At 46.9% G+C, this 14,631-nt stretch overlaps 1 protein-coding gene across 4 annotated transcripts in view; it reads left to right on the forward strand.

Moving 5' to 3' along the window:
- Window positions 1-14,631, forward strand: part of MLIP (muscular LMNA interacting protein) — a 213,292-nt gene that overhangs the window by 152,068 nt on the left and 46,593 nt on the right. For all 4 annotated transcript variants that reach the window (XM_066603905.1, XM_066603915.1, XM_066603920.1 and 1 more), the window contains one exon: window positions 1,688-1,732. In XM_066603905.1, the coding sequence (XP_066460002.1) occupies window positions 1,688-1,732 (45 nt within the window). The remainder of the gene's footprint in view (window positions 1-1,687; window positions 1,733-14,631) is intronic.

Raw genomic sequence — 14,631 nt, forward strand, 5'->3', positions numbered from 1 at the left:
AATCCAACTTGTGGGAGATGCTTCTAGAAGCGTGGGGTGCAATTTCACAAGCTTACCTCAACAAATTAACAGCTAGAATGTCAAAGGTGTGCAATGCTGTAATTGCTGCAAAAGGAGGATTCTTTGACGAAAGCAAAGTTTGATGTAAAAACAATGTTATTTCAAATACAAATCATTATTTCTAACCTTGTCAATGTCTTGACTCTATTTTCTATTCATTTTACAACGCATGGTGGTGAATAAGTGTGACTTTTCATGGAAAACACAAAATTGTTTGGGTGACCCCAAACTTTTGAACGGTAGTGTACATGTGTAAATTATACCAGTAATGGATGCCAGGTCAGAGCTGACATACATTTATGAGAAGGCCCATGGAGTTGCCAGGGATGTGCGTAATACATGAAGAGACATGTGCTTCTTATTGAATTATGCACATCATTTCCTTGTGAAAATTATACTAAGACCAGTGTCGGAAATGCCAGGTTTAGTAAATTTCCCCCCATGTGTTCATGCGGTAGTCCAATCAGCAAAGACGGACAAAGAGACCCTGTAGTTTATGTTCAAAACTTTTACTGAACTTTTATGTCTCATCCATCTCATTTTAAAAAAAGAACATTCATCAGCAGCCACTCGGGCTGTGTGAATATTATGGAATATCTCCAGAATTTACCTGATTTAAAGACAGATCCCTGTGTTATGCACCTGCAACCCTAGTTCTTAAGATGGCCATATACTTCAAATAGCTGTTGGCCAAATGCTCATTCAGGCTGACACCTAATCTTCCCTACCTGCCCATACATCTGAATGCTCAGCTTGACCGAGCATGCATGTGCTCAGCTTATCTCTACAGAGATGCAAAGAATTAGGCATGCTGAAACTCTTCTTTCCCTTGACACCTACCATCAAGGGGTGATGGGAGGCCTCTGTATACATTAGAGGGTCAGTCGCTCCTGCTAAAATTGACTGGTTCGGCTGACATTAATCTAATGTGTCCACCTTTACATTAGGCATAAGACGTCATGCCAATTGCAAATCCATGTGAAAAGAGTCTGTATGTGGCACATGTAGAATCCTTGGAACCTATTTATTTTAACACAACAAAATCCTGTTGACTTGCATAAGTTTTCAGTCATCAAAAGTCAACCTACAATAAATAAATTACTACATGCCTTATCACTAGAGGAGGCAATGCAGCCCCAAGGGATCATCTCTTTGACTTTGAGTCCCTGTATCATGCAGTGTCTCCTCAGGCACTGCACAAGGCAGAACATTGTGTGTAAGTTTTATAACATAAGTTGTCTGATTATGAATACACTGTATATTAAAAAAGTAAACCATGAATAACCTTTCCAGCATGATTGGTGGGCTTTTGTCATAAGCTGTTATTTAAAAAAACACTAATAACTGACATGTCTTTAGTGTCAAATAGCCTAAGTTTAATTTCTATTATGAACATGTAAATGACAATGCAGACATAATAAATGCATTATACATTCAAGTATTTAATAAAATAACTTTTGGCTTTGACACCTTTTGAAACAATAATGAGGTATCAAAGCACATACTCTTTCTGTGTTTAGTGCACTGTCAGCAATGCAAACTTTTTCTGAGGTTGTGAAAAACAGATTGATTTTCTGCCCAATAAAGTAAAAGTGAACAAATCTATATCACTCGCTTTACATTACAGATGCCAAGACCTCCACTGAAATCCGCTGGCCGAGAAACCAAATATGTGAGTTCCTGAAATGCAGGACAGATATAAACTATAAGGAAGTTATGCAATCATCACACAGATATCATTGACATTCATACTCTTTTTTTGTGGTTTAGCTTAATGCACTATCTATCATATCTATCATATCTATCTATCTATCTATCTATCTATCTATCTATCTATCTATCTATCTCATATCTATCTATCTATCTATCTATCTATCTATCTATCTATCTATCTATCTATCTATCTAATATCTATCTGATTATCTATCTAATATCTATCTGGTTATCTTTCTAATATCTATCTGATTATCTATCTCATGTCTATCTATCTATCTATCTCATGTCTATCTATCTATCTATCTATCTATCTATCTATCTATCTATCTATCTATCTATCTATCTATCTATCTATCTATCTATCTATTCTGGTGCGGAACTAAGGGTGGTGAAATGGGTTGATGTGGCTCAGTGACAGGGAAGGGGCAGGTGACACCTCCAGCAGTGGATTGGCTGCTGCTCCCCTTACACAGCATGTCAGGTCTCGCATGTTCCACGTTAAGCCCCAAGAGTGACAACGTGGGAAGGCAGCGATGACAGATTCCAGCAGAGAAGGGACACCTTCAGCTGGGAAGACTGACAGCAGGGGAATGGAGTTGATCCCAGGCTTCTCTTCCTGCAATGGACAGCGGCGCTGCCTTCACTGGCAGCGGCACCTACATCTATGCAATCTATGCAAGCATGGTGAGAGCGGACCTCTGTTAAGCAGCGCTGGAGGAGGACCGGAGCACAGTGCCGGGGAGACTGACAGCACAGGAGTGGCGAAGTGACAGGAAAGATCGGCAGGGTGAGTGACAGGAGTTGGGAGGAGAAATGATGGCACAAGGCCTCTGCAGTGGCACCTCCACTGAAGAACAGCCAACACCTGGCATGCTGTCTGTGGGGGGAAAAAAGGCTGTTATGGGGTAAGACATGCGGCACCTCACAAGTTAACAGCTGGGACCTGACATGGTATGTGCGGTGGAGGGGTGGGACCACAAGGGTTAGAGTTTCGATTATGACTGCGGGTTAGGGTTTGGCTTAGGGTTATGACTTTCTGCAGGGAGCATCTGGACCTGGGGACCTCAGCTGCTGATACCTGGGACAGGTGAGACGTTACATGCTGTGTGCGGGGAGCAGCCAATATACTGTTAGGGGCGTGACCTGCCCCCTTTCCTATCACTCAACCCAGACAACCCATGTCTCCACCCTTTCTTCCGGTGGGGGACCAGATGCACCAGTTCCATATCTATCTATCTATCTATCTATCTATCTATCTATCTATCTATCTATCTATCTATCTATCTATCTATCTCATATCTATCTATCTATCTATCTATCTATCTATCTATCTATCTTTCCATCTATCTGTCCTTTTTATATATAGTATTTACTCACAAATGTTCACAGGGTGAGTTTATATCTAGAAAACTCACACGTTTCTCAATAACATTTTAACTTGTATATGGTTCTCCATGAATACTGATATGCATTTACCTTGTATGTTGCAAAACAAGCTTAACCTAGAGCATATTCTGAAAATGGCCCCATTCACCATCCATTACTTTACTAAATTTTACAAACATTGGAGTTACAGCTGCAGAGTAAAAGCATAGCTATGGACATGTTTTCGACCTGCAACTGGTCTTTTCTCATGTCATGGTCTAATGCAAATCTGGCCCACATGTGACCCGGTAAAGATTTTTGGCGGCCTAGGGCCATCCGACATTTCGCTATCCTGTTGTGTTATCAATCTTATTTTATTGAGTACATCTAAAAACTCAATACGGAATACTGTTGTGGACGCTTCCTCTCCTGCTATCTTGACTTACTATTAAAGGGACACCTGGGGACACAATGACTATTAATGGGGCAGCTGGATTTACTATTCTTTCCCATAAGCGTATATCAGCAGGACGTTTCCACTAATATATCCACTGTGATCTGATGCATTGGATTCCAATATATCAGATCACATGGCTATATTCCTGAGATGTAAAAGTGCCCGGCCAGGCCAATTTAGCGGTGGGCGTTTTTACGTCAGGCCCAAAAGATAGTCCTGGAACTATCTTTTGGGTCAGAATACGTCAGCCGTATGGGAGCCCATGACAGCTGCAGGATGTGAGCGGGAGTTTAGCGACATGGCTCCGCCCACCTCCCTGCCCTTTGTCTACAGCCAACAATTGGAGGAGGTGGGATGGGGCAGCGCTTAGCTCTGCCCCGTCCCACCCCTCCCATTGCAAAGAGCAAGCAGGGAGGAGGGCAGAGGTGAGCCTGTGAGAGGGAGGAAGGGGAAAGGGACAACGGCATGGTGACCTTGGCGTATATGCACCGGGACCCATGCCATGTGAACGGGCGCACAAACGTTAGATTTGTGCACCTGTTCACAAACTTCTACTCCCTCGATGGTAGCGTATATCTACTGGCCGTGAAAATGCTGGCCGATATACGCTCGTAGAAAGAAAAGCCTTAATGGGACACTTTGGGACACTTTCATTCTAAAGGGGACACTTGACTGACACTTGATTAACTACATGTAACAGTAAAAAAAACTTGCGTTCAATAGGTTTTTAGCAGCTTATGTTATAAGAAAAGGTATTGATTATACTTTCATTACCTTTACTTGCAAGGTGAGCCACTTAACACCTATCTGTGGCCCCGAGAGGTTTAACTATTTTTAATTTTGGCTCCTACGTACTGCCACGTCATGCAGGCCTGGCCTAATGTGTTCACACAGGCATGAACATGCTATATGGAGCCAGAATTAATTACATACCTTATAGCTGAAAATTTTTATTGAACAATTAACATATTTTAGAAACAGCTATTTGAAAATAAACAAACCGCATTAAAAGCATTGGCACATGAAACAAAGAATGCTGCTAATGCAAAACATAGGAAGGGAATAATAATAGAGAACTAAAACAGCTCAGTGATTTAGGCCATTAGAACAGGTGGTATTAAGCATAAAGATCCAGTATGTTCTATGATTAGGGAGAACATGCCTCCGATCGTCACCTGTGTCAACTGACCCTTTTAAAGCCATAGTAATGGAATCCAGATATGTAATCAGAATGTGCTGTAAAAAATGTTTAAAACATTAGAGGGATCTTTAGTCTATGAATTATCCCTAATATATTCCAGCATGCAACACATGTACATTGCTTGATTTTGAAATTATTAGTGCCATAAACCCTAAGTGAGAGTGTATTGTACTTTACAAGATGGGGTGTTTTTTGCAACCACTTTTATATAAAATCTAAAGTATGTGGTCCTGATATAACAAAGTGAAGTGATTGATTCTTATTCTGTTAATTCCAGTATTGGAGCATTAGCTAATGGAGAATACCTGGTGCTGGATTTTGAAAGCAACTGCATTCTGTTGTTCAATCAATCAATCTGTTTTGCTCTGCTAATAACTGTGTATTCCTGTTAGTTCAAGTCGATCAGACATTTTGTTCTTCTACTAAATAGAGCTCGTTAGTTGAATAGTTATGTTTTGCACAGTTAATGCTATAATTGGTATGCCACGGATAGACCGATGTAGCACTTAGAATGGTGGTACCTGTAGAAGGTTTTCACTTAGTATTTGTAACAATTGTGTGATTGATATGATTTACTGACAATATAAAACTCAAAAGGAATAGTGTTAGAATCGCCATTGATGTAATTAATTAAGTTTGGCATGGCCATATTAATGATGTCATCATGGCAGTGTTGTACTAGATGCTAAAACTTGCAGATGGATTGTCATGTGAGAAATTGTATTACTCCTCCCATCATACAGCAAAAATGTTGGTGAATGTAGGGACAATTCAGCCCCCATAGATGTGCCAGTTTTCTGCAAAGAAAAAGATTATTTACTCTTTTTATATCTAATTATAAATTATTAAATAATTGTGAGAAAGTAGGTATTAACCCCTTCCCGCCCCAGGGCGTAAGTTTACGTCCTGGCAGCAGGGTACTTACCACCACAGGGCGTAAACTTACGTCCTGGGGATAGCACGAGGTCACTTATGATCTCGCGATATCCCGCGCGGGAGCCACCAGTCAGTCATAGCCGGTCTCCCACTGCAACAACAGGGGTGCATCGGAGATGCGCCCCCGCTGTTAATCCCTTCCCTGCCGCGATCTATGTAGATCGCGGTATTGGAAGGGTTCACAGAGGTAGCGCACTCCCTCTGTGACGTCACTGGGCTCTCACGATATAATCGCAGAGAGCCCGGCTGATTGCCATGGCAACAGGACACCAGACACTTGTGTCCTGTATTGCCATAGCCTGTGATCGCTGTATAAGCGATAAGGCATGGCAGGCATGCCTTATCACAGCGATCATCAGTGCTATACTGTAAGTGCCTCAGAGGGACACAAATTGTGTAAAAAAAGAAAAGAAAAATTAATAAAAAAGAAAAATGTAAAAAAAAAGTAAAAAAACCTTTTTTTTATGCTTTTTCTCATATTAGCAAAACAAAAGGTAAAAAAAAATAACACCCCACATTTTTGGTATTGTTGCATCTGTAACGACGCGTACAATAAGCTGCACATGCTTTTGACTGTGCAGGGAAAAAAGCGTTAAAAAAACAAAATGCTAATTTTTAGCATTTTGCCTCCCTAAAAACGCTATAAAAGTGATCAAAAAAGCTGTATGTATAAAATAATAAAAACTACAGCTTGTCGCGCAAAAAATAAGCCCTCATAGAGCTCCGTACATAGAAAAATAACAAGGTTACAGGACTTTGAATGCAGCGATTTAGAGAAAAAAAAGATTTCCGAAAAAAGGGTTTTTATTGCAGAAAAGTGGAAAAACCTAAAAAAAAATGTAAGAATTTTGGTATCGTTGTAATCGTACCGGCCCGCAGAAAAAATGTATTGTATCATTTAAGCTGCATGATTAACGCTGTAAAAAAAATCTATGGCAGAATTGATGCGTTTTCTCTCCCTGCTATCATAAAAAAAATAATAAAAGTTTTACAATATAGTCAATGTACCCAAAAGTAGCGCCGATAAAAACTACAGTTCGCCACGCAAAAAACAAGCCCTTAAACGGCCGCGTCGACGGAAAAATAAAAAAGTTATGGCTTTTGAAAAATGGAGAAGAAAATTCGCCAAAAATCATTGCGTCCTTAAGCCCAAAATAGGCCATGTCTTTAAGGGGTTAAAGAACTGTTATCAAGTAACATTGAAATTCCTGACTAAAGTTGGAATACTTGTGCAAAAACATTGTTGGCAATATAAGTGTATTCAATGTCATGTCAAGCACACAAAATACTCTTGCCAAGACAATTCATTCACAACTGATAGGACATGCTTAGTATCCTTTAGGGATCCTAGACATCAGTGATCGTAAAAGAAAATCCAGACAGAAGCACAAGTTTTCATTTAAATACCCAATCCCAGCTACAATTGGTCACATCAGTAGTGGGAACTGCTGTTTGTGTAGTTTTGAGAGAGTGGATTTAGGATTTTATGGAAAAATCGTTACCGGTTTTCCAGCAAACCTCCTACTTTGTCAAGGGCACTCTCATCTAGTATGGTATTTGGTGCAAACCAATTCAATTCTACTTCTAAACTTAAAGGGGTTGTCCTGCGAAAGCAAGTGGGGTTATACACTTCTGTATGGCCATATTAATGCACTTTGTAATGTACATTGTGCATTAATTATGAGCCATACAGAGGTTATCAGAAATTATTCACTTACCTGCTCCGTTGCTGGCGTCCCCGTCTCCATGGTGCCGTCTAATTTTCAGCGTCTAATCGCCGGATTAGACGCGTTTGCGCAGTCCGGTCCTCTTCTTTTCTCAATGGGGCCGCTCGTGCCGGAGAGCGGCTCCGTGTAGCTCCGCCCCGTCACGTGCCGATTCCAGCCAATCAGGAGGCTGGAATCGGCAATGGACCGCACAGAAGCCCTGCGGTCCACCGAGGGAGAAGATCCCGGCGGCCATCTTCAGCCGGTAAGTAAGAAGTCACCGGAGCGCGGGGATTCAGGTAAGCGCTGTGCGGATTTTTTTTTAGGTCCCTGCATCGGGTTTGTCTCGCGCCGAACGGGGGGGCTGTTGAAAAAAAAAAAAACCTGTTTCGGCGCGGGACAACCCCTTTAAATATTGCATTAGAAACTCAATAATTCAAACTATAGAAATCACTGTAGACATTTTTATTGTTAGAGATGAGCGAACGTACTCGTCCGAGCTTGATACTCGTTCAAGTATTAGCGTGTTCGATATGCTCGTTACTCATAACGAGCACCACGCGATGTTCGGGTTACTTTCACTTTCGTCTCTGAGACGTTAGCGCGCTTTTCTGGCCAATTGAAAGACAGGGAAGGCATTACAACTTCCCCCTGCAACGTTCAAGCCCTATACCACCCCCCTGCAGTGAGTGGCTGGCGAGATCAGGTGTCACCGGAGTATAAAAATCGGCCCCTCCCGCGGCTCGCCTCAGATGCGTTGTGACATAGCTGAGGGACAGTGCTATCGTGTTGGAGCTGCTGTAGGGAGAGTGTTAGGAGTTAGTGTAGGCTTCAAGAACCCCAACGGTCCTTCTTAGGGCCACATCTAACCGTGTGCAGTAGTGTGGAGGCTGCTTTTTGCAGTGTTGCACTTTTTTTTTTTTGTTGGTATATCGGCCGTGCAGAGCATTGCGCCCTGCAGTAATACTCCAGGGAAAGAAGTGTGGAGGCAGGGAGAGCGTTAGGAGTTATTGTAGGCTTCAAGAACCCCAACGGTCCTTCTTAGGGCCACATTTAACCGTGTGCAGTAGTGTGGAGGCTGCTTTTTGCAGTGTTGCACATTTTTTTTTTTTGGTATATCGGCCGTGCAGAGCATTGCGCCCTGCAGTAATACTCCAGGGACAGAAGTGTGGAGGCAGGGACAAAAGACATATATTATTGATTGAATATACGCAGTGGGCCTTTTCTAAAAAATATTGGGCAAAAAATCTATTTGGCCTGCCTGTCACTGTGCTCAGTGTTCTGGGTCCGTGTGTGCTGGGTGTAGTAGTTCTACAAAATCATACGCAGCCATCTAAGTGTTACAGCAGGCTTGCGCCAAATTATTTCCTGGCTCTGAAATCACCGCTCTGTTGCAGTTAATAACAGTGCAACACTCTGCAGTTCTGTGACACACTCCAGGGACAGAATTGTGGAGGAAGGGACAGAAGACATATATTATTGATTGAATATACGCAGTGGGCCTTTTCTAAAAAATATTGGGCAAAAAATCTATTTGGCCTGCCTGTCACTGTGCTCAGTGTTCTGGGTCCGTGTGTGCTGGGTGTAGTAGTTCTACAAAATCATACGCAGCCAGCTAAGTGTTACAGCAGGCTTGCGCCAAATTATTTCCTGGCGTTCCGTAAACGAAGTCAGCCTCCAACCACAGGCCAATAAGCGGCACATTTAATTACAGCGTTCTGTTTCTGCACTACTGGTAATACACCATGCTGAGGGGTAGGGGTAGGCCTATAGGACGTGGACGCGGGCGAGGACGCGGAGGCCCAAGTCAGGGTGTGGGCACAGGCCGAGCCAGTGCTGTGGCCAGGGGTAGAGGCAGGGCCAGACCGAATAATCCACCAACTGGTTCCCAAAGCGCCCCCTCGCGCCATGCCACCCTGCAGAGGTCAAGGTGCTCAACGGTGTGGCAGTTTTTCACAGAGACGCCTGATGACCGACGAACAGTGGTGTGCAACCTTTGTCGCGCCAAGATCAGCTGGGGAGGCACCACCACCAGCATGCGCAGGCATATGATGGCCAAGCACCCCACAAGGTGGGACGATGCCCGTTCACCGCCTCTGGTTTGCACCACTGCCTCTCCCCCTGTGCCCCAACCTGCCACTGAGATCCAACCCCCCTCTGAGGACACAGGCAGTACCGTCTCCTGGCCTGCACCCACACCCTCACCTCCGCTGTCCTCGGCCCCATCCAGCAATGTCTCTCAGCGCAGCGTCCAGACATCGCTAGCGCAACTGTTTGAGCGCGAGCGCAAGTACGACGCCACGCACCCGCACGCTCAAGCGTTAAACGTGCACATTGCAAAATTGATCAGCCTAGAGATGCTGCCGTATAGGCTTGTGGAAACGGAGGCTTTCAAAAGCATGATGGCGGCGGCGGCCCCGCGCTACTCGGTTCCCAGTCGCCACTACTTTTCCCGATGTGCCGTCCCAGCCCTGCACGACCACGTCTCCCGCAACATTGTACGCGCCCTCACCAACGCGGTTACTGCCAAGGTCCACTTAACAACAGACACGTGGACAAGCACAGGCGGGCAGGGCCACTATATCTCCCTGACGGCACATTGGGTGAATTTAGTGGAGGCTGGGACAGAGTCAGAGCCCGGGACCGCTCACGTCCTACCCACCCCCCGAATTGCGTGCCCCAGCTCGGTGGTGGTATCTGCGGGGGTGTATGCTTCCTCCACTAAACCACCCTCCTCCTCCTCCTCCTACGCAACCTCTGTCTCGCAATCAAGATGTGTCAGCAGCAGCACGTCGCCAGCAGTCGGTGTCACGCGGCGTGGCAGCACAGCGGTGGGCAAGCGTCAGCAGGCCGTGCTGAAACTACTCAGCTTAGGAGAGAAGAGGCACACGGCCCACGAACTGCTGCAGGGTCTGACAGAGCAGACCGACTGCTGGCTTGCGCCGCTGAGCCTCCAACCGGGCATGGTCGTGTGTGACAACGGCCGTAACCTGGTGGCGGCTCTGCAGCTCGGCAGCCTCACGCACGTGCCATGCCTGGCCCATGTCTTTAATTTGGTGGTTCAGCGCTTTCTGAAAAGCTACCCCCACTTGTCATACCTGCTCGGAAAGGTGCGCCAGCTCTGCGCACATTTCCGCAAATCCCACACGCACGCTGCCACACTGCGGACACCGCAACATCGGTTTAATCTGCCAGTGCACCGACTGCTGTGCGATGTGCCCACACAGTGGAACTCTACGCTCCACATGTTGGCCAGACTCTATGAGCAGCGTAGAGCTATAGTGGAATACCAACTCCAACATGGGCGGCGCAGTGGGAGTCAGCCTCCTCAATTATTTACAGAAGAGTGGGCCTGGTTGGCAGCCATCTGCCAGGTCCTTGGAAACTTTGAGGAGTCTACCCAGATGGTGAGCGGGGATGCTGCAATCATTAGCGTCACCATTCCTCTGCTATGCCTCTTGAGAAGTTCCCTGCAAAGCATAAAGGCAGACGCTTTGGAATCAGAAACGGAGGCGGGGGAAGACAGTATGCCGCTGGATAGTCAGAGCAACCTCATGTCTATATCTCAGCGCTTTGAGGAGGAGGGGGAGGAGCATGAGGAGGAGGGGGAAGAGACAGCTTGGCCCACTGCTGAGGGGACAGATGCTGCTTGCCTGTTATCCTTTCAGCGTGTATGGCCAGAGGAGGAGGAGGAGGAGGGGGAGGAGCATGAGGAGGAGGGGGAAGAGACAGCTTGGCCCACTGCTAAGGGTACAGATGCAGCTTGCCTGTCATCCTTTCAGCGTGTATGGCCAGAGGAGGAGGAGGAGGATCCTGAAAGTGATCTTCCTAGTGAGGAAAGCCATGTGTTGCGTACAGGTACCCCAGTACACATGGCTGACTTCATGTTAGGATGCCTTTCTCGTGACCCTCGCGTTACACGCATTCTGGCCACTACGGATTATTGGGTGTACACACTGCTCGACCCACGGTATAAGGAGAGCTTTTCCACTCTCATTCCCGAAGAGGAAAGGGGTTCGAGAATGATGCTATACCACAGGGCGCTGGTGGACAAACTGATGGTAAACTTCCCATCCGACAGCGCTAGTGGCCGAAGGCGCATTTCCGCGGCCCAGGTAGCAGGGGAGGCGCAGAGATCAGGCAGCATGTACAGCGCAGGCAGGGGAACACTCTCTAAGGCCCTTGACAGCTTTATGGCTCCCCAGCAAGACTGTGTCACCGGTCCCCAGTCAAGACTGAGTTGGCGGGAGCACTGTAAAAGGATGGTGAGGGAGTACGTAGCCGATCGCACGACCGTCCTCGGTGACGCCTCTGCCCCCTACAACTACTGGGTGTTGAAGCTGGACACGTGGCCTGAACTCGCGCTGTATGCCCTGGAGGTGCTTGCTTGTCCTGCGGCTAGCGTCTTGTCAGAGAGTGTGTTTAGTGTGGCTGGGGGAATCATCACGGATAAGTGTACCCACCTGTCAACCGACAGTGCCGACAGGCTTACACTCATCAAGATGAACAAAGCCTGGATTTCCCCAGACTTCTCTTCTCCACCAGCGGACAGCAGCGATACATAAACAATACGTAGGCTGCACCCGCGGATGAAAGCATCGTTCTCTATCACCATCCAAAACGGGGACCTTTTTGCTTCATCAATCTGTGTATAATATTCATCCTCCTCTTCCTGCTCCTCCTCCTGAAACCTGACGTAATCACGCCGAACGTGCAATTTTTCTTAGGCCCACAAGGCTCAGTCATATAATTTTTCTAAACAATTTTTATACGTTTCAATGCTCATTAAAGCGTTGAAACTTTCACCTGAACCAATTTTTATTTTAACTGGGCTGCCTCCAGGCCTAGTTACCAATTAAGCCACATTAACCGAAGCGATTAATGGGTTTCACCTGCCCTCTCGGTTGGGCATGGGCAATTTTTCTCAGGTACATTAGTACTGTTGGTACACCAATTTTTGTGGGCCCTCGCCTACAGTGTAATCCAATTAATTTTTTGCCCACCTCATTACAGCTGACTAGGGATGAGCGAACGTGTCCGTTACGGACACATCCGCACCCGGACACCGGCTTTGCCGAACACTGCAGTGTTCGCGTGTAAGTGTCCGGGTGCCGCCGGGGGGCGGGGAGATGCGCGGCGGCGCGGGCGGCAGTAGCGGGGAACAGGGGGGAGCCCTCTCTCTCTTCCCTCTCCCCCCCACTCCCCGCCGCACCCCCCCCCGCGCTGCCACGGCGGCCCCCGAACTTTTTCGCCCGAACACTGAAGTGTTCGCAAAGTTCGGTGTTCGGGCGAAAAAGGGGCGGAGCCGAACGTGTTCGCTCATCTCTACAGCTGACGTAACATCAGCTGTGATGGGCAATGCAATGGGATATTTTTATGTACCGCCGGTGGGTTCCAGGGAGCCACCCATGCTGTGGGTCCACAGGGAATTGTTAATGCATCTGTGTCCACTTCTAAAGAACCCCAGTCTGACTGGGGCATGCAGTGTGGGCCGAAGCCCAGCTGCATTAAACATGACATTATTACCTCAGCTGTGATGGGCAATGCAATGGGATATATTTATGTACCGCCGGTGGCTTCCTGGCACCCACCCATGCTGTGGGTCGACAGGGAGTTGTAAATGCATCTGTGTCCACTTCTAAAGAACCCCAGTCTGACTGGGGCATGCAGTGTGGGCCGAAGCCCACCTGCATTAAACATGACATTATTACCTCAGCTGTGATGGGCAATACAATGGGATATATTTATGTACCGCCGGTGGGTTCCAGGGAGCTACCCATGCTGTGGGTCCACAGGGAGTTGTAAATGCATCTGTGTCCACTTTTAAAGAACCCCAGTCTGACTGGGGCATGCAGTGTGGGCCGAAGCCCACCTGCATTAAACATGACATTATTACCTCAGCTGTGATGGGCAACGCAGTGGGATATTTTTATGTATCGCCGGTGGGTTCCAGGGAGCCACCCATGCTGTGGGTCCATAGGGAGTTGTAAATGCATCTGTGTCCACTTCTAAAGAACCCCAGTCTGACTGGGGCATGCAGTGTGGGCCGAAGCCCACCTGCATTTCATCTGACGTTAGCTCTGCTGTCCAGGGCACTGCAATGGGATACATTTATGTACAGCCGGTGGGTTCCAGGGAGCCACCCATGCTGTGGGTGCACACGGAATTCCCATTGCGGAGTTGTACCTGCCTGTGACTATTTATAAAAAACCGCGGTCTGACTGGGGCATGCAGACACCTTGACAGAATGAATAGTGTGTGGCACATAGGTTCCCCATTGCTATGCCCACGTGTCCAGCTCCAGATGGAGGTGGCACAGGATTGGATTTCTCATTGCTTCTGTATAGCATTGTGGACTATCGTCCCGCCCCTTTTAAAGAGGGTCGCTGCCTAGCCGTGCCAACCCTCTGCAGTGTGTGCCTGCTTTTCCTCTGGCAGACGCACTTATAAATAGACATGAGGATGGCGTGGCATGAGGGCAGCTGAAGGCTGCGCAGGGACAGTTTGGTGTGCGCTGTGGACACTGGGTCGTGCGGGGGGGGGGGGGGTGTTGGGCAGCATGTAACCCAGGAGAAGTGGCAGCGGAGGGTCATGCAGGCAGTGATTGTGCTTTGTTGGAGGTAGTGTGGTGCTTAGCTAAGGTATCCATTGCTAATGAGGGCTTTTCAGAAGTAAAATTTGTTGGGGGGGGGGCCCCACTCTTGCCGCTATTGTGGCTTAATAGTGGGACCTGGGAACTTGAGATGCAGCCCAACATGTAGCCCCTCGCCTGCCCTATCCGTTGCTGTGTCGTTCCCATCACTTTCTTGAATTGCCCAGATTTTCACAAATGAAAACCTTAGCGAGCATCGGCGATATACAAAAATGCTCGGGTCGCCCAATGACTTCAATGGGGTTCGTTATTTGAAACGAACCCTCGAGCATCGCGAAAAGTTCGTCCCGAGTAACGAGCACCCGAGCATTTTGGTGCTCGCTCATCTCTATTTATAGTACATTTTGGCTTTTTGGGGATCTATCAGGACTCCCTTTCTAAGGACTTAAAAGGATCAATTAAAGAACACACCATATCTTTATGTTAAAAAAAATGTAAGTTGTCAAGTTGCAATTTATTAATGGCCTATCCTCAGGATTGGGACCCATGGACAGGGACCCTCATGGATAAATATTTCTCTGGGCTGGTGATACACTGA

The sequence above is a fragment of the Eleutherodactylus coqui genome, chromosome 1 (genome assembly GCF_035609145.1).
Source record: "Eleutherodactylus coqui strain aEleCoq1 chromosome 1, aEleCoq1.hap1, whole genome shotgun sequence".
Classification (NCBI taxonomy): Eukaryota; Metazoa; Chordata; class Amphibia; order Anura; family Eleutherodactylidae; genus Eleutherodactylus; species Eleutherodactylus coqui.